Source organism: Astyanax mexicanus, chromosome 10, assembly GCF_023375975.1.
Source record: "Astyanax mexicanus isolate ESR-SI-001 chromosome 10, AstMex3_surface, whole genome shotgun sequence".
In the NCBI taxonomy this organism is placed as follows: domain Eukaryota; kingdom Metazoa; phylum Chordata; class Actinopteri; order Characiformes; family Acestrorhamphidae; genus Astyanax; species Astyanax mexicanus.
Window position 1 is genome coordinate 36,536,459 of NC_064417.1, and position 20,809 is coordinate 36,557,267.

General features: G+C 35.1%; 4 protein-coding genes across 11 annotated transcripts; 3 read left to right on the top strand and 1 right to left on the bottom strand.

The window, feature by feature from the left end:
* Positions 1–671: 671 nt before the first annotated feature.
* On the top strand, positions 672–5,390 carry actr6 (actin related protein 6). The gene is made up of 11 exons (XM_007238082.4): positions 672–900; positions 1,008–1,125; positions 2,332–2,400; positions 2,538–2,661; positions 3,485–3,620; positions 3,714–3,770; positions 4,104–4,202; positions 4,316–4,394; positions 4,522–4,693; positions 4,876–5,014; positions 5,092–5,390. Exons 1-11 carry the CDS (start codon positions 833–835, stop codon positions 5,219–5,221), a joined length of 1,191 nt encoding a protein of 396 aa, XP_007238144.1. The 5' UTR covers positions 672–832; the 3' UTR covers positions 5,222–5,390.
* On the bottom strand, positions 2,674–20,082 carry lyrm5b (LYR motif containing 5b). 5 transcript variants are annotated; one of them, XR_007440842.1, is made up of 6 exons: positions 19,977–20,082; positions 19,686–19,771; positions 19,328–19,579; positions 14,985–15,218; positions 4,584–4,687; positions 2,674–3,584 (listed from the first exon to the last, which is right to left on the bottom strand). XR_007440842.1 is itself a non-coding variant. In XM_007238078.4 (4 exons), the coding sequence occupies exons 2-3, from the start codon at positions 19,728–19,730 to the stop codon at positions 19,370–19,372; spliced, it is 255 nt and encodes an 84-aa protein (XP_007238140.1). In that variant the 5' UTR covers positions 19,731–19,771; positions 19,977–20,082; the 3' UTR covers positions 13,722–15,218; positions 19,328–19,369. The 5 variants fall into 5 exon arrangements, 2 of the variants coding, with proteins under 2 accessions (XP_007238140.1, XP_007238139.1); XR_007440841.1 differs by having other exon boundaries at positions 13,824–15,218; XR_007440843.1 differs by lacking the exons at positions 2,674–3,584; positions 4,584–4,687 and adding an exon at positions 13,722–13,911.
* On the top strand, positions 5,806–9,825 carry sycp3 (synaptonemal complex protein 3). Of its 4 annotated transcripts, none has more exons than XM_022684131.2 (9): positions 5,806–6,218; positions 7,333–7,436; positions 7,659–7,737; positions 7,823–7,857; positions 7,975–8,092; positions 8,213–8,312; positions 8,593–8,691; positions 9,017–9,121; positions 9,202–9,825. In XM_022684131.2, exons 2-9 carry the CDS (start codon positions 7,337–7,339, stop codon positions 9,253–9,255), a joined length of 690 nt encoding a protein of 229 aa, XP_022539852.1. In that variant the 5' UTR covers positions 5,806–6,218; positions 7,333–7,336; the 3' UTR covers positions 9,256–9,825. The 4 variants fall into 4 exon arrangements, with proteins under 4 accessions (XP_022539852.1, XP_022539851.1, XP_007238143.1 ...); XM_022684130.2 differs by having other exon boundaries at positions 5,811–6,218; positions 7,333–7,469; positions 9,211–9,825; XM_007238081.4 differs by having other exon boundaries at positions 5,828–6,218; positions 7,333–7,469.
* si:ch211-59o9.10 (uncharacterized protein LOC561841 homolog) lies at positions 13,813–18,218 on the top strand. Its single transcript, XM_007238079.4, has 10 exons — positions 13,813–14,003; positions 14,670–14,724; positions 14,816–15,323; positions 15,442–15,596; positions 15,912–15,998; positions 16,399–16,516; positions 16,647–16,750; positions 16,862–16,983; positions 17,744–17,843; positions 17,949–18,218. Exons 1-10 carry the CDS (start codon positions 13,813–13,815, stop codon positions 18,006–18,008), a joined length of 1,500 nt encoding a protein of 499 aa, XP_007238141.2. The 3' UTR covers positions 18,009–18,218.
* Positions 20,083–20,809: the final 727 nt, after the last annotated feature.

Sequence of the window (20,809 nt, forward strand, 5' to 3'; positions counted from 1 at the left end):
TCAATCATATATACTCAATCATATATACTGTATCCTGCCTTCTGCCCGATGCCTGCTGGGATAGGCTCCAGCACCCCCCCGCGACCCTTAATGGATAAAGCGGTTGATAATGACCTGATAATATACTCAATCATTTATCCAAAACCAGTGTGTAAGACTGGTGGAGGAGAGCATGCCAAGATCCATGAAAACTGGTTATTCCACCAAGGTTATTAAATTGATTTCTGAATTTTATGAATATAAACTTTTTTTTTTTTGGCGTTACTTGAGATCTGAAAGCTCTGCATATTTTTGTTATTTCAGCTGTTTTTTTTTTTCATTTTCTGGTAATAAATGCTCTAAATTACAATATTTTTTTATGTGGAATTTGGAAGAGATATCTGTAGTTCATATAATTAAAAAAACAATGTTCTTTTACTCAAACATATACACAAAACATTTTTTCAAGAGCTGTATATGTTCTGGGAATGTTCTGCTTAGCATCATACTGTAAGGCACATACACATTTGAAGGAAATGTGCTCTTGAATGTAAAGGCGATTTTTTAAATCCACTTCACTAAATATAAAAAATCCAAATATTTAGAATGTATGTTTATAATAAGCATGAAGACAATATATTTACATGTCCGGTGCAGCAGGGGGCAGTAGCCGCAGTTATGCTGCTGATATAATGTTGGACTGGAGAAGAACAAGAGCTGAATACAGTTAAACTGCGTAAAGGCGCAGAAGCGCAGTCTCAGTTCCCACTGCAGAGAATGGAGTTTATTTAAGGAGTTTAATTCCATTAAAACACGCCTTGAATACTTTAACCCTGAATAACAGCTGCTGAAAATGACAACCCTCGTCCTGGATAACGGAGCTTACACAGCTAAGATCGGATACAGCCATGAGAAAGTCAGGTAGGAGGTTTAGGTTAAATAACCTGTTAGTTAACTAGCTACACAACACGTACTACACTCGGCCACTAGAAACTGAATTAATGATATCTAATTCCTTGTTTTCTCAGTGTTCTTCCTAATTGCCAATTTCGCTCCAAAACTCTGAGGCTAAAAACCTACACTGCCAATCAGCTGGATGAAATCAAGGATCCATCTGGCCTCTTCTATATTCTACCATTTCAGAAGGTAAGCTAGATACACAGCCACATACTTTGTTTTATTATTATTATCTACCTTGTAAATTCAATATTGAAGACATTAAAGCTAAACAGAAACACATGCAAAATTGTTTTGTAAACAAAAAGTGTTACACAAGCCAAAATATGTTTCCTACTTTACATTCTTTTAAGTAGCTGGAGGTGCTTCACGCTATAAAGCTCCAGCTCATCCCAAATCACCATCTCATCCCAAATTACTTCATAATTCAATCTGTTTCCTAATTAATTCCACGTCATTAATATTAATATACAATGTAAAAAAATAAATTAACAAATAAAGAGAAACATTGAATGAGTAGGTGTGTTCAAACGTTTGACTGTATATGTACATACAGTACTGTATACAAATTTTAGGAAACTGTGAAGATTTAAATTAAACAGCAGTACATAAATATTTGTTCTGTTAAACTACTAAAACAATCATTTTAAATGGTAGTGGATTTTCATCACTGTGTTTATTAAACTCTCCTTATTAGGAATGCACCGGACTAAAATGAGTACCAAACATGTTTTCTCAGTTTTCATAAATTTGCTCCAGAAATTGAATTTCCTGAATGTATATATTTTTATTGCCATTCAAAGGAAATAACAAAACTACAATTCAAAATATTTATTGACCCCTGAACTTTTTAAAACAAAAATCCTAATAGATATACTAACGAAGTGTAATCTATTCACTTGAACACCAAAAGTGTTTTTTTGCCATTTACAGCTGAAGATTTTTGGTTGCCATATATTTGGTGCATCGCTATTATTAATACTTATTATCCCACACCTGGTTTGGTAAATCAGTGCTTGCTGATGTTCAGTTAGGTGAGTTGGTGGTGGAATTTTTCACATCCATGCACTCGCTGGAGTGTGTACTTTACATACATGCATTTGCATCTGTTCTAATGTAATGTGATTACTATGTCCACAGCCAAGAGTAGAGCCACCCAGTATTTGGCTGGAATAGTAAAAATATATTCAGTAACTTTGGGATTAGTTTGAGTTATGTTCATGATTTATCATTCAGGATAAGTATCTCACCTCACCAATGCTCTCATGGTTAAATACATTCAGATCTTGATACACATCTAAAAAATGCATGAAGGTCTGAGAAGGTGTCAGTATTTGTGGATAGAAAATGTAAATTAAGTGCTTCTGTTTATTTTGAAATATTTGTTTGCTTCAGGGTTATCTTGTTAACTGGGATGTGCAGCGTAAAGTGTGGGATCATCTGTTCGGAAAAGAAATGTTTAAGGTATCTCCCTTTTTTTCTAGTACAACACAGTTACATTACATTGTAGTAGTATGAAACCAGTTATAAATTGAGAAAAATTACATGTTTACCCATAACCTGTGATATTGATATCAGTGTTTAATTGTAAATTTTGGCAGGTTGATTTTGCTGACACCAGCATAGTGATAACAGAGCCCTACTTCAACTTCACCTCAATTCAAGAGTCAATGAATGAGATTTTGTTTGAAGAGTACCAGTTTCAAGCAGCATTAAGAATCAATGGTAAGTTCAGCCTCATATTTTTGTACAGTTTATTAGTGGACAGAGGTGAGTAAATTGGTGTTTACATATTTACATTTATGGTCTTATCAATAGCAACTTTTTTTATCACGGTACAGATATTGTAAACATGATACAGCAAGCTGTAGCAATTGTCTTTCAAAAGCAGAGCATTGCAACTGTCTACTACACTGTGCTAACCATACTGTAGTAACCATATTGTTATGCTGGGAAATTAATGACTCAAGAAAGGTAAATATGTCCTTTACATAACATGTAAAAGTACAATAGGATTAAATAATGCAAATATTGAGTAACTTATAAAACTTCTGTGGAACAATTTAGTCTTTTCAACATCTGACATAAGCAGGAGCTGAAGTTTGTATGTCTGTTTTAGGTTCACTCAGCAGAGATCCACACATTCAGATGGTCAATATTGTGACAAAAAATAAGCAAAGTATATAAATGTTAAGGACTTAAGTATATCTAAGTAATAGAAACATTTATGTCCACAAAATCATGGCTAGTTTTGTAATTCAAAGAAGTACATTACTACATATGTACCTAATTATGTGTGGAATTTTTGACTGGATAAAAAAATTAAATTGTATGATCCCATTTTTGATCCATTAAATCCCTTACAGAGAGGAAAAACTTCCAATGTTTTTGTTTACAATGATAACCAATTTAATTTATAAAAGTGTGGAGGTGCAAGGCACATTGTAGTGTTACATTTCAGTGATAACTTTTTTATTATATGGTGTAAATAGTAACAAGAAAGAAAAAGAAGCACACTCATACACTTCTGTCTTTTGTCATGTTCCAGCTGGATCTCTGAGTGGCCACAGATACTTCCAAGAGAACAATTCAGAGTTGTGCTGCATTGTGGTGGATAGTGGCTTTTCCTTCACACACATCATCCCTTACTGTAGAGGAAGGAAGATGAAGGATGGCATTTGCAGGTCAGATGTTTGTGGTGCTTAGTTTCATAAAAAAGTTTCATAAAAACTCTCTGTTTGTCTATTTATCCTTTACACTCTGTTTTATCTTCACAGGATCAATGTAGGTGGAAAACTTCTCACCAACCACTTGAAAGAGATAATTTCTTACAGGTAAAGGTCATGGGCATGTTCACACTGACCCTAACTGTCTTGTGGTTTCATGTAGATAAAAAATATAAAAGAACCAGATAAGATCTTGAAATTTTTTTTCCTTGAAAATCTATTGTTGGTCTAATGTTTTTGTAAATGCAAAACATAGTGTTTTGCATTTTAACAGAGTTTACATACTACTTAAAACTTATATTTTAAGAAAAGTAATTCAGATTCCCCTAAATGGTGCCATGTTTAACTGTTGTATAGTGATGTTTATGTGGAATCTTTGTACTGTATGAAGACTGTACATGACACAAAATGACGTGAACTGACATTTGCATGTTTTTTCAGGCAGCTTCACGTAATGGATGAGACACATGTGATTAACCAAGTAAAGGAGGATGTGTGCTATGTATCTCAGGACTTCTACAAAGACATGGAGATCGCTCAGTAAGTCTCCGTTGTGTTGTTTGTTTTGACAATAGAATGACACAGTTTATCTCTTATGATCGGTCAAATCAGATCTTTTCATTACTCTGATTGACACATGATATGTCCTGTAGGCTAAAAGGAGAAGAAAACATGGTGATGAAGGACTATGTACTACCAGATTTCAGTTCCATCAAAAAGGGCTTCTGTAAGGTGTGATACAATTTTTACTAACTAAATTTCAATTACACAGTACTATTTGCATTATGTGATATCTAAAAAATAGTTTAAAGTTTTCTGCTGATGTGAGGTAATTCCTTTGTGTTCTTGTGTTACACAGCCTCGAGAGGAAATGAATTTCACAGGAAAGTATAAGACAGGGGAGCAGATCTTGAGGCTTACCAATGAGAGATTTGCAGTCCCAGAGATGCTCTTCCATCCTGCAGACATTGGAATCCAGGAGATGGGCATTCCAGAGGCTTTAGTCAACTCTATCAACAAAATGCCTGAAGGTAAAGTAGTTTAACAATAGCGATTTAATAATTTCTTACTGTTCATTAAAAACACACCCAACTGACACAATCTAAAATAAGACATTACCAACTCTGCTAATTATAATGTGTAATTCTATTATTTTCTAACAAATAATTCATATATTCATAGATTAATGTTTTTTTTTGTCTCCCATATACAGAAATGCAGCCCCACTTCTACAATAATATTGTCTTGACAGGTGGTAACACCTTATTCCCTGGCTTTAGAGACCGGGTATACAAGGAAGTCCGTGCCCTCGCTCCTACAGAATTTGAGGTTTCTGTAGTACAGCCACAGAAGTAAGTAAAGCACAGTGGATTTGATGGTTAATTGTGGAGAAATTTAGTTAACTTTTTAAATTCTTTTCTTTTTTCAGTCCAATCTGCTATGCATGGGAGGGAGGAAAGCTTTTAGCAGAAAATCCAGACTTTGAAGAGATGGTTGTCACACGAGACGATTATGAAGAGAATGGACATTTTATATGCGAGGAAAAGTTTGACATTTGACCTTCAAATAACTGCAGTAATATTACTCTGTTTAATGTTTCTTCTGACATCTTTTGTGGCAGAAATTATGGTGTACTGCAACTATGAATCTGATAGTTGTTAAATTTGTAAGGTGTTTTGTATTGTGCTCAATGCCTAAAATATGTGAGGAAATAAATATGTTTTCATATGTTTTTTTTTTTTCTTAACGTTTCTCAACACTTCACTGGCTTACAAAATAAAAAATAAAAAAAAACAAAGTTTGTTATAGCCTACTAAAAATATATATACTGTGCATCAATGCTTAGTTTTTACAGAAAAAAAAAACTTAAAACAGACAAAAAAAATCTATGCATTTACATATGCTAGATTTCCAAAAGTCTCACTACACCTTCTCAGACAATGTAGATACAGACATAGACAAATGGTGCTTTAGTTTTAATGTCCAGTTCAAGTTATAAAATGCAGTTGGGATACACCAAAAGTGCAAATAGTAGCATTGAGAAAAAAAGTGAGAAATGTTTGATAAATAGGAAGTTGTATGTAACTGTTAGCTATGAGTGATATGATTAACACATACATAATATATATATATATATATATATTGCAGAGTATAAATGTACATTCTTTTAGTATAATAAAGCAGTACATATGTACAGTAATTTACGGTGTTCTGCATGTTGTGTATTGGCTAATGCTAGGAATAAATTAATCCATTATACAGTGTATTAATAACCAGGCCAGTCATAACTTGCTTGAAGTTTGGGTTAAAGAAAAAGCTGCCTTCATAGTTTTTATACTAAAGTCACATAATTATAATTAACCAGCAGTTGGGTCAAAGCTGCCGTGTATTTATATTGTTTTTATACAGTTATTAGTTAAAAAATACAGTCTTTAAATCTCATCTAGTTAAGACGCTGGGGGAGGTTGGGGGCCAGCCGGTGCTGTAGCTACAGGATCTCCCGCGCCTGGAGTTCAGAGCGACACACCAGTCAGAGCTGAGGGGAAATCAACTGAGGTAAATTAAAGAGTTTTAGGCGCTAATTCGCTAGAAACGGGCTCTAATTGGCCTTAGAAATGGACAAGATATTAGGTCAATTTCAGCATTTGAAGTAACAAGACGGTTTTTAGTGTGTAAATCAAACACCGATTTACTGAAGGTTAGGTAAGTTAACTTAGCTGTTAGCTAAGCTAGCTAGCTCTGTGGACTAAGTAAGTTAGATAATTAGCTAACTAGGTAGATATCTAGTTAGCGTTATCTAGTTATTATAATGGATAGCTGTAAAATAAAATGTTCAAATAAGATATATTTACCAATATTTTGACACAGAGCATCTAATTACCTGTTTAAATAATTTTTCAGTAATCTCTTTAATTAATAATTGAAGTTGGCTTCTAACTAACATTAGGTTAGCTAGCTTAGCTGATTAAATAATTTTTAGTTCCATTTTTTTTATTATTTAGAGTGAAATTGGCTGCTAACTAACATAACCTCGGTTGAATAAGATGATGAAAAAAAGGTTGGAGCGGATATATGGCTAGTTAATTGCCTTATTATTAATTATAAATTATAGTAGGATCAGACCTACAGGCGAATAAAGCCATTCTAAAACCCAAAAAGCAAATACAGTAGGGTTATATAGGCCACATATGCATAAGGTTTGGGCATATACTTCAAAGTAGCTGTTATGTGTATTTTCCCTATATATATCCTGTCATATACATATTGACATGCAAGCATTTAAAGCATTAAAAAGAAGTACATATGGAGTTGTCTATGTATGTATGATGTATGATTCATATTGCTGCTCTCCCACTAAAATAGTTTTTTTCCATTTTTACACAATTGTTCCACTGCTTGACATAATTAGAATCTTTGCATTATGTCAAACATTAATGTGGAATTGACCTGTGGAAACTATAAGAAACCTGTATCACCCTCTATTATAAGATATCTACAATGCATATTACAACTGATCAAATTGCTCAGGTTTTCCTAGTCAGAATTCCATTGTAGATATCTTGAATTAGATGTTATATGGTACAGTGCTTGGGCTTAAATTTAACATACTGGAAAAAAAAAAGTGTAAACAAAGTAGTTTGGTATCCATCTCTTATTTTTTTTCATTTAGAAAAATGGCATCATCAGGAAGAAAACAGAACAAGAAGTCAAAACCAACAGAAGGTCCTGCAGACATACAGGCTTTTGACTTCAATGTTGAAGAGGAGAAGAAAGGTCTTAGTGGTTCTGATGATGAAGCTAGAGAAGGTGTTGTCTATCTGTTTGTCTGTTTGCTTGTATGTGATATTTCAGTTGGTCAGACATCAGTTTAAATGTTAAGGGCAAAATACTGGATTCTCTAAGAATGCTGTTGTTACAAGTGTATTAATACAATTTTGGTAATTGTACTAAATTATAACCTGAATTGATATTATGAATATATGAATGGTTTGTTAGAAACTCCCATTGTTGACAAACTGGGCAAGAAGAGATGCGGAGGTTCATTTGAGGAAGATGACGTAGGTGTAGGTGTTGGGTGAGTTTGATATTCATCTTCTGAGAAATACAGATATTTTTTATGGTGTGATACTGGCTGATACAAAGAAGTATGTTTCTCACAGCAATGAAGTTCAGACAATGTTGGAAAAGTTTGGAGGTGAGAAGATTTACATTGTTTTTAAAGGAAAGAATAATCTTGCTTTTACTTATTTTATGTAATTTTGCATGCTTTACATTCATTTATTTTATGTTGCATTTTTGAATGCTGGTTAAGCTGACATCAGTAAAGCAATGCAGGCCAAAAGGAAGCGCTTAGAGACCTTCACCAAAAGCTCTCTGAAAGGGACCAACCAGAAAATAGAACAGCTGTGGAAAACCCAGCATAACCAGAGGTAAAGATCATGCTGCTTTATGCATACTGTAACATTTGTTGAAGGATGACTCTTTGGCAATAAATATAGTGATGTTAAAAAAATCTATATATTTTTTCTTTAAATATGTTTCCACAATAGGCAGAAGCTAACGCAAGAGTACTCTCAGCAAGTGTTCTCTGTGCTGCAGCAGTGGGAAACTGATGTTCAGAAAACAGAAGAGCAAGAGGAGAAATTAAATGTTAGTGCTGCTTAAGATGAATTTAAAACTCCTGAAACTAAATGTCAAATTTAATTCTTTTTTTTTTGTTGACGGTAAAGTTCAATAAAGGAGTTAAGAGAGTTTAAGTAGTTTCAGTTTTAGATTTATTTTATTTATAAAATGTAAATGTTTGTATTTATTCGGTACAAAAAAAAAATAGTACAGTTAGTGTACCATTTTTAAATTAACTGTTGAGTTTTAGAGTGAAACAGTAATTAGAGTGAAAAGGTGCTTTAACCAGTCATTGATGTCTCTGCAGAATTTGTTTAGACAGCAGCAGAAACTCTTCCAGCAAGCTCGAGTTGTGCAAAGCCAAAAAATGAAGTCCATAAAAGAGCTGTATGAACAGTTTGTCAAGGTGGGAAACCTTGATTCATATAAATGTTAAGCATTTCACATATCTCTACTGTTATTTTTGGTATATAAAGTGGTAAAATTCTAAAAGAAGTTGGGTAGAGGGGTAGATTTAATGACAGGCATTGGTGCTGGTGATTGAATATCAACTGTAGCGATAGTGGCTTTATTGATAAATGAACATTCAAAACAACTTTGGTAAACTTTGGATTGGAGTAAAATATCAATAGTGGGGACAGCAGATTTAAAATAAGTGTGGTTTTGTTTTATTTATTTATTTTTTAACTGGGTGTATGGCATCTCCTTGCAAATATGCATTTTCTCTGCAGAACATGGAGGAGATGGAGAAGAGCCATGAGGCTTTCCTCCAAGGAGCACAGATGGAGCTAAAAAAGGAGATGGCCTTATTGCAGAAAAAGATTATGATGGACACAGTAAGTGCATTCTTACAACTTGTTAATGTTGTTGATTTGTTCAATTACATGTCAAATGTTTCTCTCTAAATATTTTCTAGCAACAACAGGAGATGGCCACTGTACGGAAGTCCCTCCAGTCCATGCTGTTTTGAAGAGTAGATGATACACTGTTTATAGACCTGAAGTGCTTTCAGTGCTTATTTTGTCTTTCAGAATTCATAACTGTTATGTAATTTGTTCTTTTTTATTTATTTACTAATTGGAAATGTGTGCTGTGTATGTTTTATATATAAATTCTGTATACAGTACATATACAAAAATGTTTCTTGTACTGAGTAAACTTTTTCCTTCCTCACAGTAGATTTTCATTTTTTTTTTTTTTTTTTTTTTTTTTTACATATTTTCGTACTTCTTTGAGTCACACAAAAGTGTTTGATCTTTTTCATAAAAATGTAAGTATGGAATGTCTTGCAAAGACACTGTTAAACTGGACATGAGAACATGGCTAGATATGTTTATTGAGAGGTATTTTAATTCCAGTTTCTTGTTCAGATGGTAACTATTCTAAGTTGTAAAAAGTATAAAATGTTTAATTCTTGATTGATGTTTAAATTCTTGATCATAATGTTTATGTGTATGAGTTTACTTTGAATTAGTAATGAAGTTAAGGTAAAAGCAATACTCTAGCTCTTATCACATTAAACAATATGAGCAGTTTTCTATCTTAAGCAGTCTTTATTAATCAAATTACTGTTTTAATGCAGTATTCAAAGTGGGACTTTAACTTAAAATAAAATATATTTGATAGATCTATCTTGGCACATCTGCAAATAAAATTTAGTAAAACTTGTTTCAGTTTTTAAGTCAGAACTACAAAAATGTAAATTGTAATTGAGAATATATTTTTTAATAATATTGCCCAGCTCTATTCAGTAGTATTTGATGGTAAAATGTTATAGGACTACGCAGATAATAGAAAAATACAGTGTACGACCTTTCAGACCCTGCATCCATTACAATGGACATCATGTATTTTCTTTATTTTTAAATGTTGTGTTGTACATTACACTATTTGAGAGCTGTTGCCCATCAGAATAGACTATGAACCAGCCAAGGAACAAGTAAATAAATCAATGAAACAGTAGAGTTAGCTTGGCCCCATCCACTGCAAAAACACTGGAAAAACAGTAACAGTACTAGAGCCATTGAGGCAAAGTAACAGCTAATTTTTACTAACTTAATGTGATTTAGAACACTTTTTAATTATGTTTTTTTAGTTAAAAAGATCAATAAAAAATATAAAATACACATAGGCCTCCTATGCAATGGAAAAAAAAATATTATATATTTTAGTTACGCTGATTTATGTGTTATATAGATTTTATAGTAGAATATTAGTCTTTTTTATGTGCATTACACAAAAAAAAAAACAAATTCAGGTTTAAAAGTGTTGATCCCTGCCTGGGAAAATGTTTAGTCGTATAAGTATAATGTTGATATTTATTGATATTTGCAGTTATTAATATTTCAGTCTGTCTTTTATTTATCTGCAGATAGCTAGTTATTAAAACCACAAGTATATTATACAGGGGTGATAGCGTTCCGGCGCCGCGCCGGAAATCCGGCGTAGCGTGGCTCTATAAAAAAAAAATATATATATATAAATAAAATAAATAAATAAATAAATAAATAAATAGAGCCGGTTCAGGTATTAAGTCCCGCCTCTCAGTAGAAAACAGCTTGCTGTTTTTTTTTTTTTTTTTTGCGGAGGAGCGGGGGAAGCCCCTCCCTTGCTGTGAGATTTAGCAGCGGGATCGGACGCAGCAGCTTCAGCTGATTTAAAAACAGATCTGGATATACGGAGATTTTTCTCAAAAAAAGATAACGGTAGGCTAAACACGTAAACTGTGATGATATGTTTCTGATAGCTGGTTAAAAATACACTTCTTGTATCAGCACACAGATTAAACCCACTGTGATTAATAAACTGCAGCTGTGTTAGTGAGTTAGCTTGATAGGGAGTCAAGGTTTTAGAAAATAAATAAACTATATATGTAATGTTCAACTTGCCCTGTACCTGATCAGCTAATCACTATTTCACATATTTCACTGTCGTTATTAGTTTAGGATTACAGGAGAAAATGAATATAGCTAATTAGCTAGAAGCCAGATGTAGTGGATAGTCAGAATTTAGTACAGTACTTTGTTTGTAGTTTAAAGCAGTTTCTTAACCCTGATCACTGAACTAAAATTGTGTTTTCCACAATTCCACAATCATTTCACCTAGATTTTCACCTGATCTTGATTTTCACCTAGAGTGACAGCTGTCACAGTGAAAATGAAGCGGAGTTATGAAAGTGGTTCTGCTAAACGAAAGAAACGGGCAGAGAGCAAAAGAATCGCAGATGCACTGCCAAAATTCACCTCCTTTTTTACACCTCCTGAACCGATCAGTGTTTTTGGGGCCGATTCCGATCGCCGGTCGTCTTTCACCACGATGGGCCGATCGCCGATACCGATCTTGGGCGGGGCCAAATGCCACATTAATGCCACACAGGTGCCTGGCAAACCTGGCTGGTACAGATTCCCCTAATTACATCCACACCAAAGCAAACACTGGTAATTTACGCTGCTAGTAAATAAACATGAATGTTACTGACCAAAATAAACGCTTTTTAGGAGAGATATAAGTTCTGTGTAAATATTTATAAGACAATACCTGACAAAATCAGTTTTAATGACGTTAAATAAACATCACTGTGACAGCGCTAGTCGCAGTTTCACCGCAGTAAAGGACGAGGAGGTGAATCACTTATCTAACCAGCCTTTACTGATTTCTGCTCCAATAACCCTTTCAATAACCTCCAATAGCCTTTAATAGTCTTCAGTAGCCTTCAACAGTCTAACCTTGCAGCCGTGGTGTGTCCACTAAACTCCGTAGTTATAAACATCATGAGGTTAGCAGCGCGCTAACTGACCTGTTTATAATGTAATCCGAGCAGTGCCTCCGTGACAACTGCTGCTGTTAGCTGCTTTGGCTGAAAGGTGAACTGTAGAGAGCTGTATTATCCGTTTTTAAAACCTTTTCCTACACAGATGAACTTAAAAAAAAACGTGTAAAAAAACGCTCCAGACTGGCTGAGCTGAGCTCTGTAGCCCGTGGCTGGGCTGTAGCTGTGACTGAGTAAAGACAGCGGGGGCTTGTGCTGCTGCAGCTCCCACTAGTGGTTGGATGAGGAACTGCAGCTTCTTGTAAGTGAGCAGTTTCACCGGTTTCACCAGTTTCATCCACACACAGCTCTGATAAACTGCTTAACCCTAAACTCCTGAATCAGATCGGCTAAAATCATAAGAATATCTGCAGAACAGTGTTAATATGCAGTAGAATATACAGAACAGTGTTAATATGCAGAAGAATATACAGAACAGTGTTAATATTCAGTAGAATATGCAGAACAGTGTTAATATGCAGTAGAATATGCAGGATCAGGGTTGAGAAACACTGCTGTAATGTGACTTCTGTTCATTTGTAGTTCACAGTAAGACCACATGTCCTGACGTTTATAAAAATCTCTATGAAACATAAAGTTACATTATTTTACACAAGGACACCATCTTAAGAAGAGCTCTCAGTAGAAAAAGAAAAAAATAAAAGTGCACTTTTTTTACAAGAGTGGAGAAAATGTAAATATGAAAATGAAAACGTTATCTAAAATGTGTCACTTGACAATAAGGTTATACACAGACTATTAAATGTTTGAATAATGTGTCAACATTCATGCCTATGTTACGTCACATATGCAGTCTGTTGTCCCTCCCCAACAACCCCCCCCCCCCCCCCCCCCCCCTTCCTCACCTTGTTGGAACAGGAAAAAAAAGTTCAGGCTCAGGATTTTTTTTCACTATCACCCCTGATTATACCGTGGTGAACTGCTTGGCTCTATGCGGTTTTCTAGTGTATTCTGCTCCGCTCCAGAGGAACCACTCGGAAATTACATGAGCGGAAGGGATTTTCGAAGAAGAAAACAGTTGAATGGCGGTTCTCCTCCTCTGTTCCAGGAGTGAGTTTTTTTAAAGCCGGTTTTTTTGGACAGATGAGCCCGTCTACACACGGTAAACACATTTTATGATTGGGTTATTTACCACATCTGTGCTGTCTGATTATATTTATATGTAGACGTATCTCTCAATAGTTAGAGGTTAGATAGCTAAAGCTAACTAGCATGTTAGCTAACGTGTGAAGAAGAAGTCCACCTTAAATAATGCATTGGCTGCTGCGCCGTTTAAGGTGGAACGGAGAAATGAAAGACCTTGAGACTTCTTGCTGCTAGCTAAGCTATTTATTGGCTTTGCTTTTAAGTAGACAAAGGGAAACGGGTTCGTAGTTAAGGTCACCATAAGGAGTAGGTCAAGCTTTATTTTAGTGAACTAACGTTTATTTATTTGGTTTAATAAATAACTTACACCATTAGAACAATGATGGTAGTTGAAATTGCTATCTAATGCTAGCTAGCCGATTAGCTCATATATTTGAATTGTTAGTCAGCTAGCAGCAGGCTTTTGTTGTAAACCCAGATTAGATCCGATGTTTAGCGATTAACCTCGATCTGGCATCGCGTAACACTTGATTTTTATTTATTTTTTGCTTTGTTTCACCACAATAATAGAAATGCTATAGTTTAACCTGGATCACATAAAGAGCAGAAGATATGGATGATACCACACTGGAAGAGCCGAGGCCTGATGGCAGTCCTTTTCCAGAGCTGGATGATCCTGAAGCAGCTGAATCTCTCAATAACGCCTGCCTGCTGGATGACAGCGACCTGCCGTTTAATGATCTGGGTGCCTCTCATGATTTTTCTCATTTACTTATTACTGAAACTCCTGAAATTCCTGAAAGGTATGTATCGAAAATAATCCAAATATTGCACCCAATGCGAATAATGTTAGATATACAGCTCTGGAAAAAAAGAGACCACTTCAGAACATTGTTGTTTTATTCCATAAACTACGAACATCTCTCCCAAATTCCAAATAAAATTATTGTCATTTAGAGCATTTATTTGCAGAAAATGAGAAATGTCTAAAATAATAAAAAGACGAAGAGCTTTCAGATCTTAAATAATGTAAGCAAAAACAAGTTCAGAAATCAATATTTGGTGGAATAACCCTAGTTTTTTTTAATCACAGTTCTCATTAAACTTGACATTTTCTCCTCAACCAGTCTTACACACTGCTTTTGGATATTTTATGCCACTCCTGGTGCAAAAATTCAAGCAGTTCAGATAGCTTGATAGCTTGTGGTCCATCTTCCTCTTAATTATATTCCAGAGATTTTTTAATTAGGTAAAATCAAAGACATTTTTTTCCCCAGAGCTGTATATGTTTCCTCTATATTCTCTGGTTCTTAGTCTGTTGCATCTCAATAGTTAAACCTTAATGTACCTGAAACTCAGGAGTCATAGCTGATATAAATGGGGGGCATTCATGCAAACTTAGACCCAAGCACATATCTGGTAGATGCTGTTGGTATTATCTATTAAAAATGTATGCTTGTGCTGTGCAGCCCTGTTTTGTTTAGAAGAAAACAGCAGTCCCAGGTATCTGATAATCACAGTGAGGTAAGAGTAGCTTTCATTCATAACCAGATTTATGTCTTTGGTGCATATATTGTTCCGGGATAAAGCTTTATTCATATTACCCCACTTCTAGGCTTTGATGTGTGCTTCAAATGCCAGAAGATCAGACAGATGGGACATGATGCCTGGATACCTCCACAAAACTCCAAACTCTCAGAGAACACTGAAGCGTCGGCGGCTCCACGGCACAGAAGGGAGCAGTCAAGAATCACAAGGAAGAACAGGAGGAAATGGATTTGTACCTGCTTCGTCTCTTTTAAGTTCAAACTGCTTTTGGCTGGAGTCCCCATGTCCGCCACCATCCTCCTTTTCTTGCTCTGCCACTTTATCTGCCTCGTCCTCTGCTGGAGCTCCTGAACACTTAATGCTGGAAACTGCTTCTTCTGCTGCTGGTGGTCTAAATGGTTTTAATGAGATGTCTTCTTTTGATCATACCTCCACTGATCAAAAAAAGTGTAGTAGTAAAGAACAGAAATCTAGAAGGAAAAACACAAGAAATGGTTCAAGGACCACTAGAACTGCAACAGCTGCACCTTTGTATAGACCTGAAGAACAACACTTGCTAGATGTGCTTAACACGGGTATGGACCATTGTTGTTTTTAGGAATGACAAAAAAGATTGGCAAAGACTTTATTTTATGATTGATGTCTGATTTAATTCATTCTATTAACACTCACTCTCTGCTATGATTTGTACAGATACAGAGAGAAGTGAAGCTGTGAATCCTTCAGCATGTCAAATACAGGAGGAGATTGTTATCATAGATGAGGATGAGGAGGATGATGTGGTTGTTGAGGCAATGGTTCGCTCCATTCAGATGGCTGAAGATGAGGCATTTGCCAGAAGCCTTCAGGTAGGAGGCATCACCTTGATCTTTGTTACGATGATATTTGATCATGTGTCACCAGACGGATTTCAAGGATGAAAGGATGCTTTGATAGTGCACATCCCAAAAATTCAAGGACACACTATTTTGCTTTCCTTTTGTGTACCCCACCTGAATTATTTTTTACCAACAAGTATACCTTTTAGCTAAATCAGATAAAACACAAAAAGTAAATGCCAAGAACGGTATGGCAGATGCTATAGAGTAATGTACATTGATTATTAGTACAATTACTCCTATTTCATATGGCTTCTCTTGTACGCTCTTTGTTTTGTTCTGCAGGATCAGTTTGACAGAGAGGAGCAGATACAGCAGGACCATAGAAGACAGCAGACAGCTCAACCTACCAGGCACACCCATAACAACCCGGTAAGTAGTAGTAAATGCAGTCTCCTTTTCTAATTATAGCACCAAACCACATCATATTATGAGACTATTGTTAACAAGAAGGAAAATATTGGGGGCCTCAAATATGAAGTGGTTCAGAATTGGTATAAAATGATTGTACAATGCACACAAAACTGGATGGAGCACCATCATGCCAGAGAACACAGTTCCAGTGCTCCACTGCTAGGGATGTTTAAACATTTGTACCCTCTAACCCAGGCCTAACACTAGGCATATTGCAGTAGTTTTATGTTTATATGCTCCAGGAAGTTCTACTTAGTTGGCAGCACCAATACAGGGAGTAGACAAGCTATTTGTGTACATTTAAGTAAAACTAATAAAAGTAATTATATGGTCTTTCTTCTTGTATCTTCCCCTTTAGTTTGACTCTTATGTAGGTTTAGACTGGATCTCTCCATGGGCCTCCATGGTAAACTCTCCATCATTCAGAAGCCTGGGGTTGACTGAGCTGCAGCAGGCCATGTTTGAAGGGCAAGCTGGTGGGCTACTATTTTAGTTAAAAATCAGTTAATCTATCAATTTATTTATTATGTTTTTTATTGAAAAGGTGAATGAATATATTATACATTCTGGATGACACATTTTGTGTATGATATTGTGACTGGTCAGGTGGCCAAGTGAGACAACCTCGGACTCGACGCACTCGCAACACTCGCCGCAGACAGCCTGTGCCTGTGGACCTGTTTGATGACAGTCAGGGAAATAACTATGAGGTAGGAACTTTTCACTAGCACTGAAGCACTGAAGCTAAATGTGTGTTTTTGGTTGTCTTGTGGTTGCCAGCACTTTTTTTGTCTCATAAGTTGTTTTATTCATCTATTTAGGCCCTTCTAGCCTTTGAGGAAAACCAGGGAAGTGCAGTGGCCAAGAACAATCTTAGTAAAGGTGACATAGAGAGACTCCCTACAAAAGTGTATGACCCTGCACATAGTGCTGGGAAAACAGAGTAAGTCTTCGTTTTTACATTATTTGCTATTTAGATTTAAGGTTAGCTTTTTAAGGATATTTTAAAGACATTTTTACCTGCTTTTATTATAAAATACAATACATTGTTCAGCGGCAAAAGAATACCCCCAATAATACTAAATTATAGCTTGTTTACTTATACCAGCTATTGTCTTTGGTAACTGTATATATTCATGTGCTCTTGCCAGGCCTTCATTGTCAATAAGAATTTGCACTTCGTGACTTAAATAAATGAGGTTAAATAAAAATGAGCAGTAAATCATAAAAATAAAAAATGAGCTGTAAAATATAAAAATCTGTGCTGCTGCTTGTTAAGAATAAAAAGCTCCATTTACCCTGGCCCATGTACTTATTGTGAACCATTACACTCTTATTCTAAGACATTGCTCAGAGAACCACTTGTAGCACCTTTATATTAAAAAGTGCAAGTTTGGTGGTTCTGAACGTTGTCTTTGGTAGATTAAATTGTTTGCAACTAATGCAAGTTTGCCTATTATCGAACAGTTACATCAATGTTCACCACTGATTTCACTTTATTTGCACATAGAATACAATACACTTACATTGATATACTCTACGTGTTTTGAACTGCAGAATTTAGCAAATTTTAAATTAAAGTTCATTGTTGCAGGCAAAAAAATGTGGGTTTTGGGTATATTCAAAGTCTATTAAAAATGTTTAGGATTACTTATTTGTAACATTTTTTGGTATTTTTTTCCCTCTTTGTTTTGTTTGCACAGGTGTCAGATCTGTTTCTGTGATTACAAACAGGGGGAGAAATTGCGAATTCTTCCATGTCTTCATGACTACCATGTGAAGTGCATAGATCGCTGGTTAAAAGTGAGTGAACACAATGCAGTTTCTTAAATTTCACAATGGTCCCAATTTTTCCCCAATGTTGTATTATTTTTACATTATTCATTATTTTTTCTGTTTTATTTTCAGGAGAATTCCACCTGTCCTATATGCAGGGCGGATGTATCAGAGTGTGGTGGCTTTTCATGACGCACAGGGTTTAATGTTTGACTTTTGTTTTTAAAAATGCCCAACACAATGCGAAGGATGGACCAGCATAAACACTGTATGTTTTAAATGTTCTGACAAACGATTTAAGTTTACAAAAGTGTTCTGTTGTACATTTTAGTAAGAAATTAACATTCACTGTTCAACTACTACAATTTTTACTTTTTTATATAATAAATTACATTTTATGGACTAGCACTGAAATTGTGATTTATTCAAGTAGTAAACAAAATGGACATGGAAGAAGCCCTTAACAATAAATATTGCTTTACATCTAAAATGCATACATGTTCATAAAAAAACAAAGACATTGTTCTTGCATTGGTTTAAACCGACACTGCAAACATAGGATTTAGTCAAATCATAGCAGGGTTCCTGAGATCAGTTCTGGGAATCTTATGCTGACCTTACACCTAAAGTGATTTCACTGTAGCAGACACATTTTCAGAGTCTGAAAAAAACCTGGAGAGTCTTGCTAGAGTCGAGTTGCGGTCGAGTCATCAAGATCGTTCAGTGTAGGGAGGTTAGGATTGAAAGTTTTAGTCAGTCTTTTTCGCGTCCTGTTGACCAGACTAAATCAACCGTGTTTAATATTATCGTAAATCTTGAGACTGTTTACAAACGATTTGAAAAAGAGCACATTTTGCAGTTAATATGCTTTATATAGTTCTTACTTTAATATGTACAGTATTTTAAACACAGGTAGCACTTTAAAGTCGTTACATTTAACGCAATTTTATTTTGCACTACTTTGTCATTGTGCAGTGTTTAGATACAAACAAGCTTAATAAATACACATTTTGCAAGAATGATGTTATTTATTGCATTAATTCTATCTAAAACTAAGGCAAATGTATAGCAGTGAAACTGTGATTCTTTACTATACAAGGCTGTAGCAAAAAAAGGCGGTAATGAAATTTTTAGGCAGAGTTGAACACAAAATATATTCTGTTAAAAAATATAAAAAACTAACAACGTGGCAGAAAAATAAACTGTTGATGGGGACAAAGGTTGTGAGTCTCTAATAAATCACAGTACTAATATATAGTATTTGTAAGTTAATTGTATGTAAACTCTACCAGAAGCATGATATAATCTCAAATAATTAAATTGCAGATTTGCAATTAGTAATCCCCAGTTTTAGCAAATACTTAGCCTATGACTAAAAAAAAACTGTCTTTAGAGGCGAAAAAGTGTCAGACTTAGTTTGTTAAAAGTCTTTTCATTGTCTTTTTAAAGTGGTGTAGTGTATATGGACAGCATTAGTCTGCAGAGTTTGGGATTTCTTTCATTTTGCACACCTGATTTAATCATGTTGGACTATAAGTTTTCCTGAAGATCTGTTACTCATTTTCGTAGTATCGCTGTTTCATGGCTCTGTATTTCCTCAGGTAGTATAAAGCCTCCAGCTCCTTCACCACGTACTCCCCGCGGCTGATCAGCTGCCTGATCTCCTCCGGGTCGCTCACGTCTCGGTTTTTGATGAACGCCGCTCTCAGGCGATCCCTGAAATAATCAGCTCCTTTTGGATACTCCCGACCGAGAAACAGCAGCTGTTACCGGACACGAAAACAGAAATCCTCAGATACTGATCCCTGAGCAGCAGCAGAACTGCCTGCAATCACTCACAGGTGCTTTATTCACAACCAACAAACTCACCGTTTTATACAAGCGCAGCACCTCAGTCCTCAGAGCACTGGCCATTTCCAGCGGCAGAGATCCCCACACTGTAAAACCCGCTTTTTCTTTAACCGCAGAGGAAATAAAGTGCTTAATATAGCTGTTTGCATGTTAACATATCAAAACGACTACAATACAGTAGTTATACCGTCACATATAAGCGATACAAGTTATTCATCGATGCTTTAATAATTAATAACAGAGTAATCTGATTATCAGCAGCAGAAATATTAAAATGTAAGATTTAAATCCGCACTTTTGGGCACTTACCAAAGCACTGCTCACCGAATCATGTTGCCCTTTGGAAGCAATCAAAACAACAACAGGGGACTTGGCAAAGTACAGCTACAAAATAAAAGTCTCACCCTGCCTTTATTCTTTTTACAAATTAAGTGCCTGAAGTATCAGTATAGATAATAATATTCAGACGCTTAAATCATTCCCTCATTTAATCAATGTGTTCCTTTAATTTCATTTATTTTTGTGTATTAACAGTTACCTTATTATTATTATTTATCAAATTGAGGAAATTAGTTCATGTGAGAGAATGGATTGTCAAGTAAAATTAAAATTTCGAGGCATCAGCTTGTCTCTAAATATTTAATAGCATAAAGTTGCAAATGTTTTATATATTATTATAATATATTTTCTTTTAAACAAATGTAAAAGTAATTTCATTGAGAAAAAAACTTAGCAGCAGGACTTCTAATCTATCCAATAATACACTATGGGCCTTATCCCCAGTGATTTAGCCTAGGAAACTAGGCCCAGCCCCTGTCAGGAAAACAAGCCCCAGGTGTTATTAATAAATGTACTAGGTCATCAAATAATATTATATACAGCTCTGGAAAAAAATAAGAGACCTTTTTAAAATGATGAGTTTCTTTGATTTTCCCAAATTTAAAACATCTGGAATATAATCAAGAGTAAGATGGATGATCACAAGCCATCAAACCAAGCTGAACTGCTTAATATTTCCCTGTGTAAGACTGGTGGAGATGAACATGCCAAGATGCATGAAAACTGATAAAAAAAAAAAAACAGGATTATTCCACCAAACATTGATTTCTGAATTTTATGAATATGATTTTTTTTTTTTTTTT

Coding starts and splice junctions, on each gene's coding strand:
- si:ch211-59o9.10 (XM_007238079.4), top strand. CDS start 13,813: ATGGATGATACCACACTGGAAGAGCCGAGGCCTGATGGCAGTCCTTTT. Junction 14,725..14,815: donor TATCTGATAATCACAGTGAG/GTAAGAGTAGCT, acceptor CCCCACTTCTAG/GCTTTGATGTGTGCTTCAAA. Junction 16,751..16,861: donor GTCAGGGAAATAACTATGAG/GTAGGAACTTTT, acceptor TCATCTATTTAG/GCCCTTCTAGCCTTTGAGGA.
- sycp3 (XM_007238081.4), top strand. CDS start 7,337: ATGGCATCATCAGGAAGAAAACAGAACAAGAAGTCAAAACCAACAGAA. Junction 8,093..8,212: donor AAAACCCAGCATAACCAGAG/GTAAAGATCATG, acceptor TTTCCACAATAG/GCAGAAGCTAACGCAAGAGT. Junction 8,692..9,016: donor TGTATGAACAGTTTGTCAAG/GTGGGAAACCTT, acceptor TTTTCTCTGCAG/AACATGGAGGAGATGGAGAA.
- actr6 (XM_007238082.4), top strand. CDS start 833: ATGACAACCCTCGTCCTGGATAACGGAGCTTACACAGCTAAGATCGGA. Junction 2,401..2,537: donor TCGGAAAAGAAATGTTTAAG/GTATCTCCCTTT, acceptor AAATTTTGGCAG/GTTGATTTTGCTGACACCAG. Junction 5,015..5,091: donor TCTGTAGTACAGCCACAGAA/GTAAGTAAAGCA, acceptor TTCTTTTTTCAG/TCCAATCTGCTATGCATGGG.
- lyrm5b (XM_007238078.4), bottom strand. CDS start 19,730: ATGGCCAGTGCTCTGAGGACTGAGGTGCTGCGCTTGTATAAAACG. Junction 19,580..19,685: donor TGCTGCGCTTGTATAAAACG/GTGAGTTTGTTG, acceptor GTCCGGTAACAG/CTGCTGTTTCTCGGTCGGGA.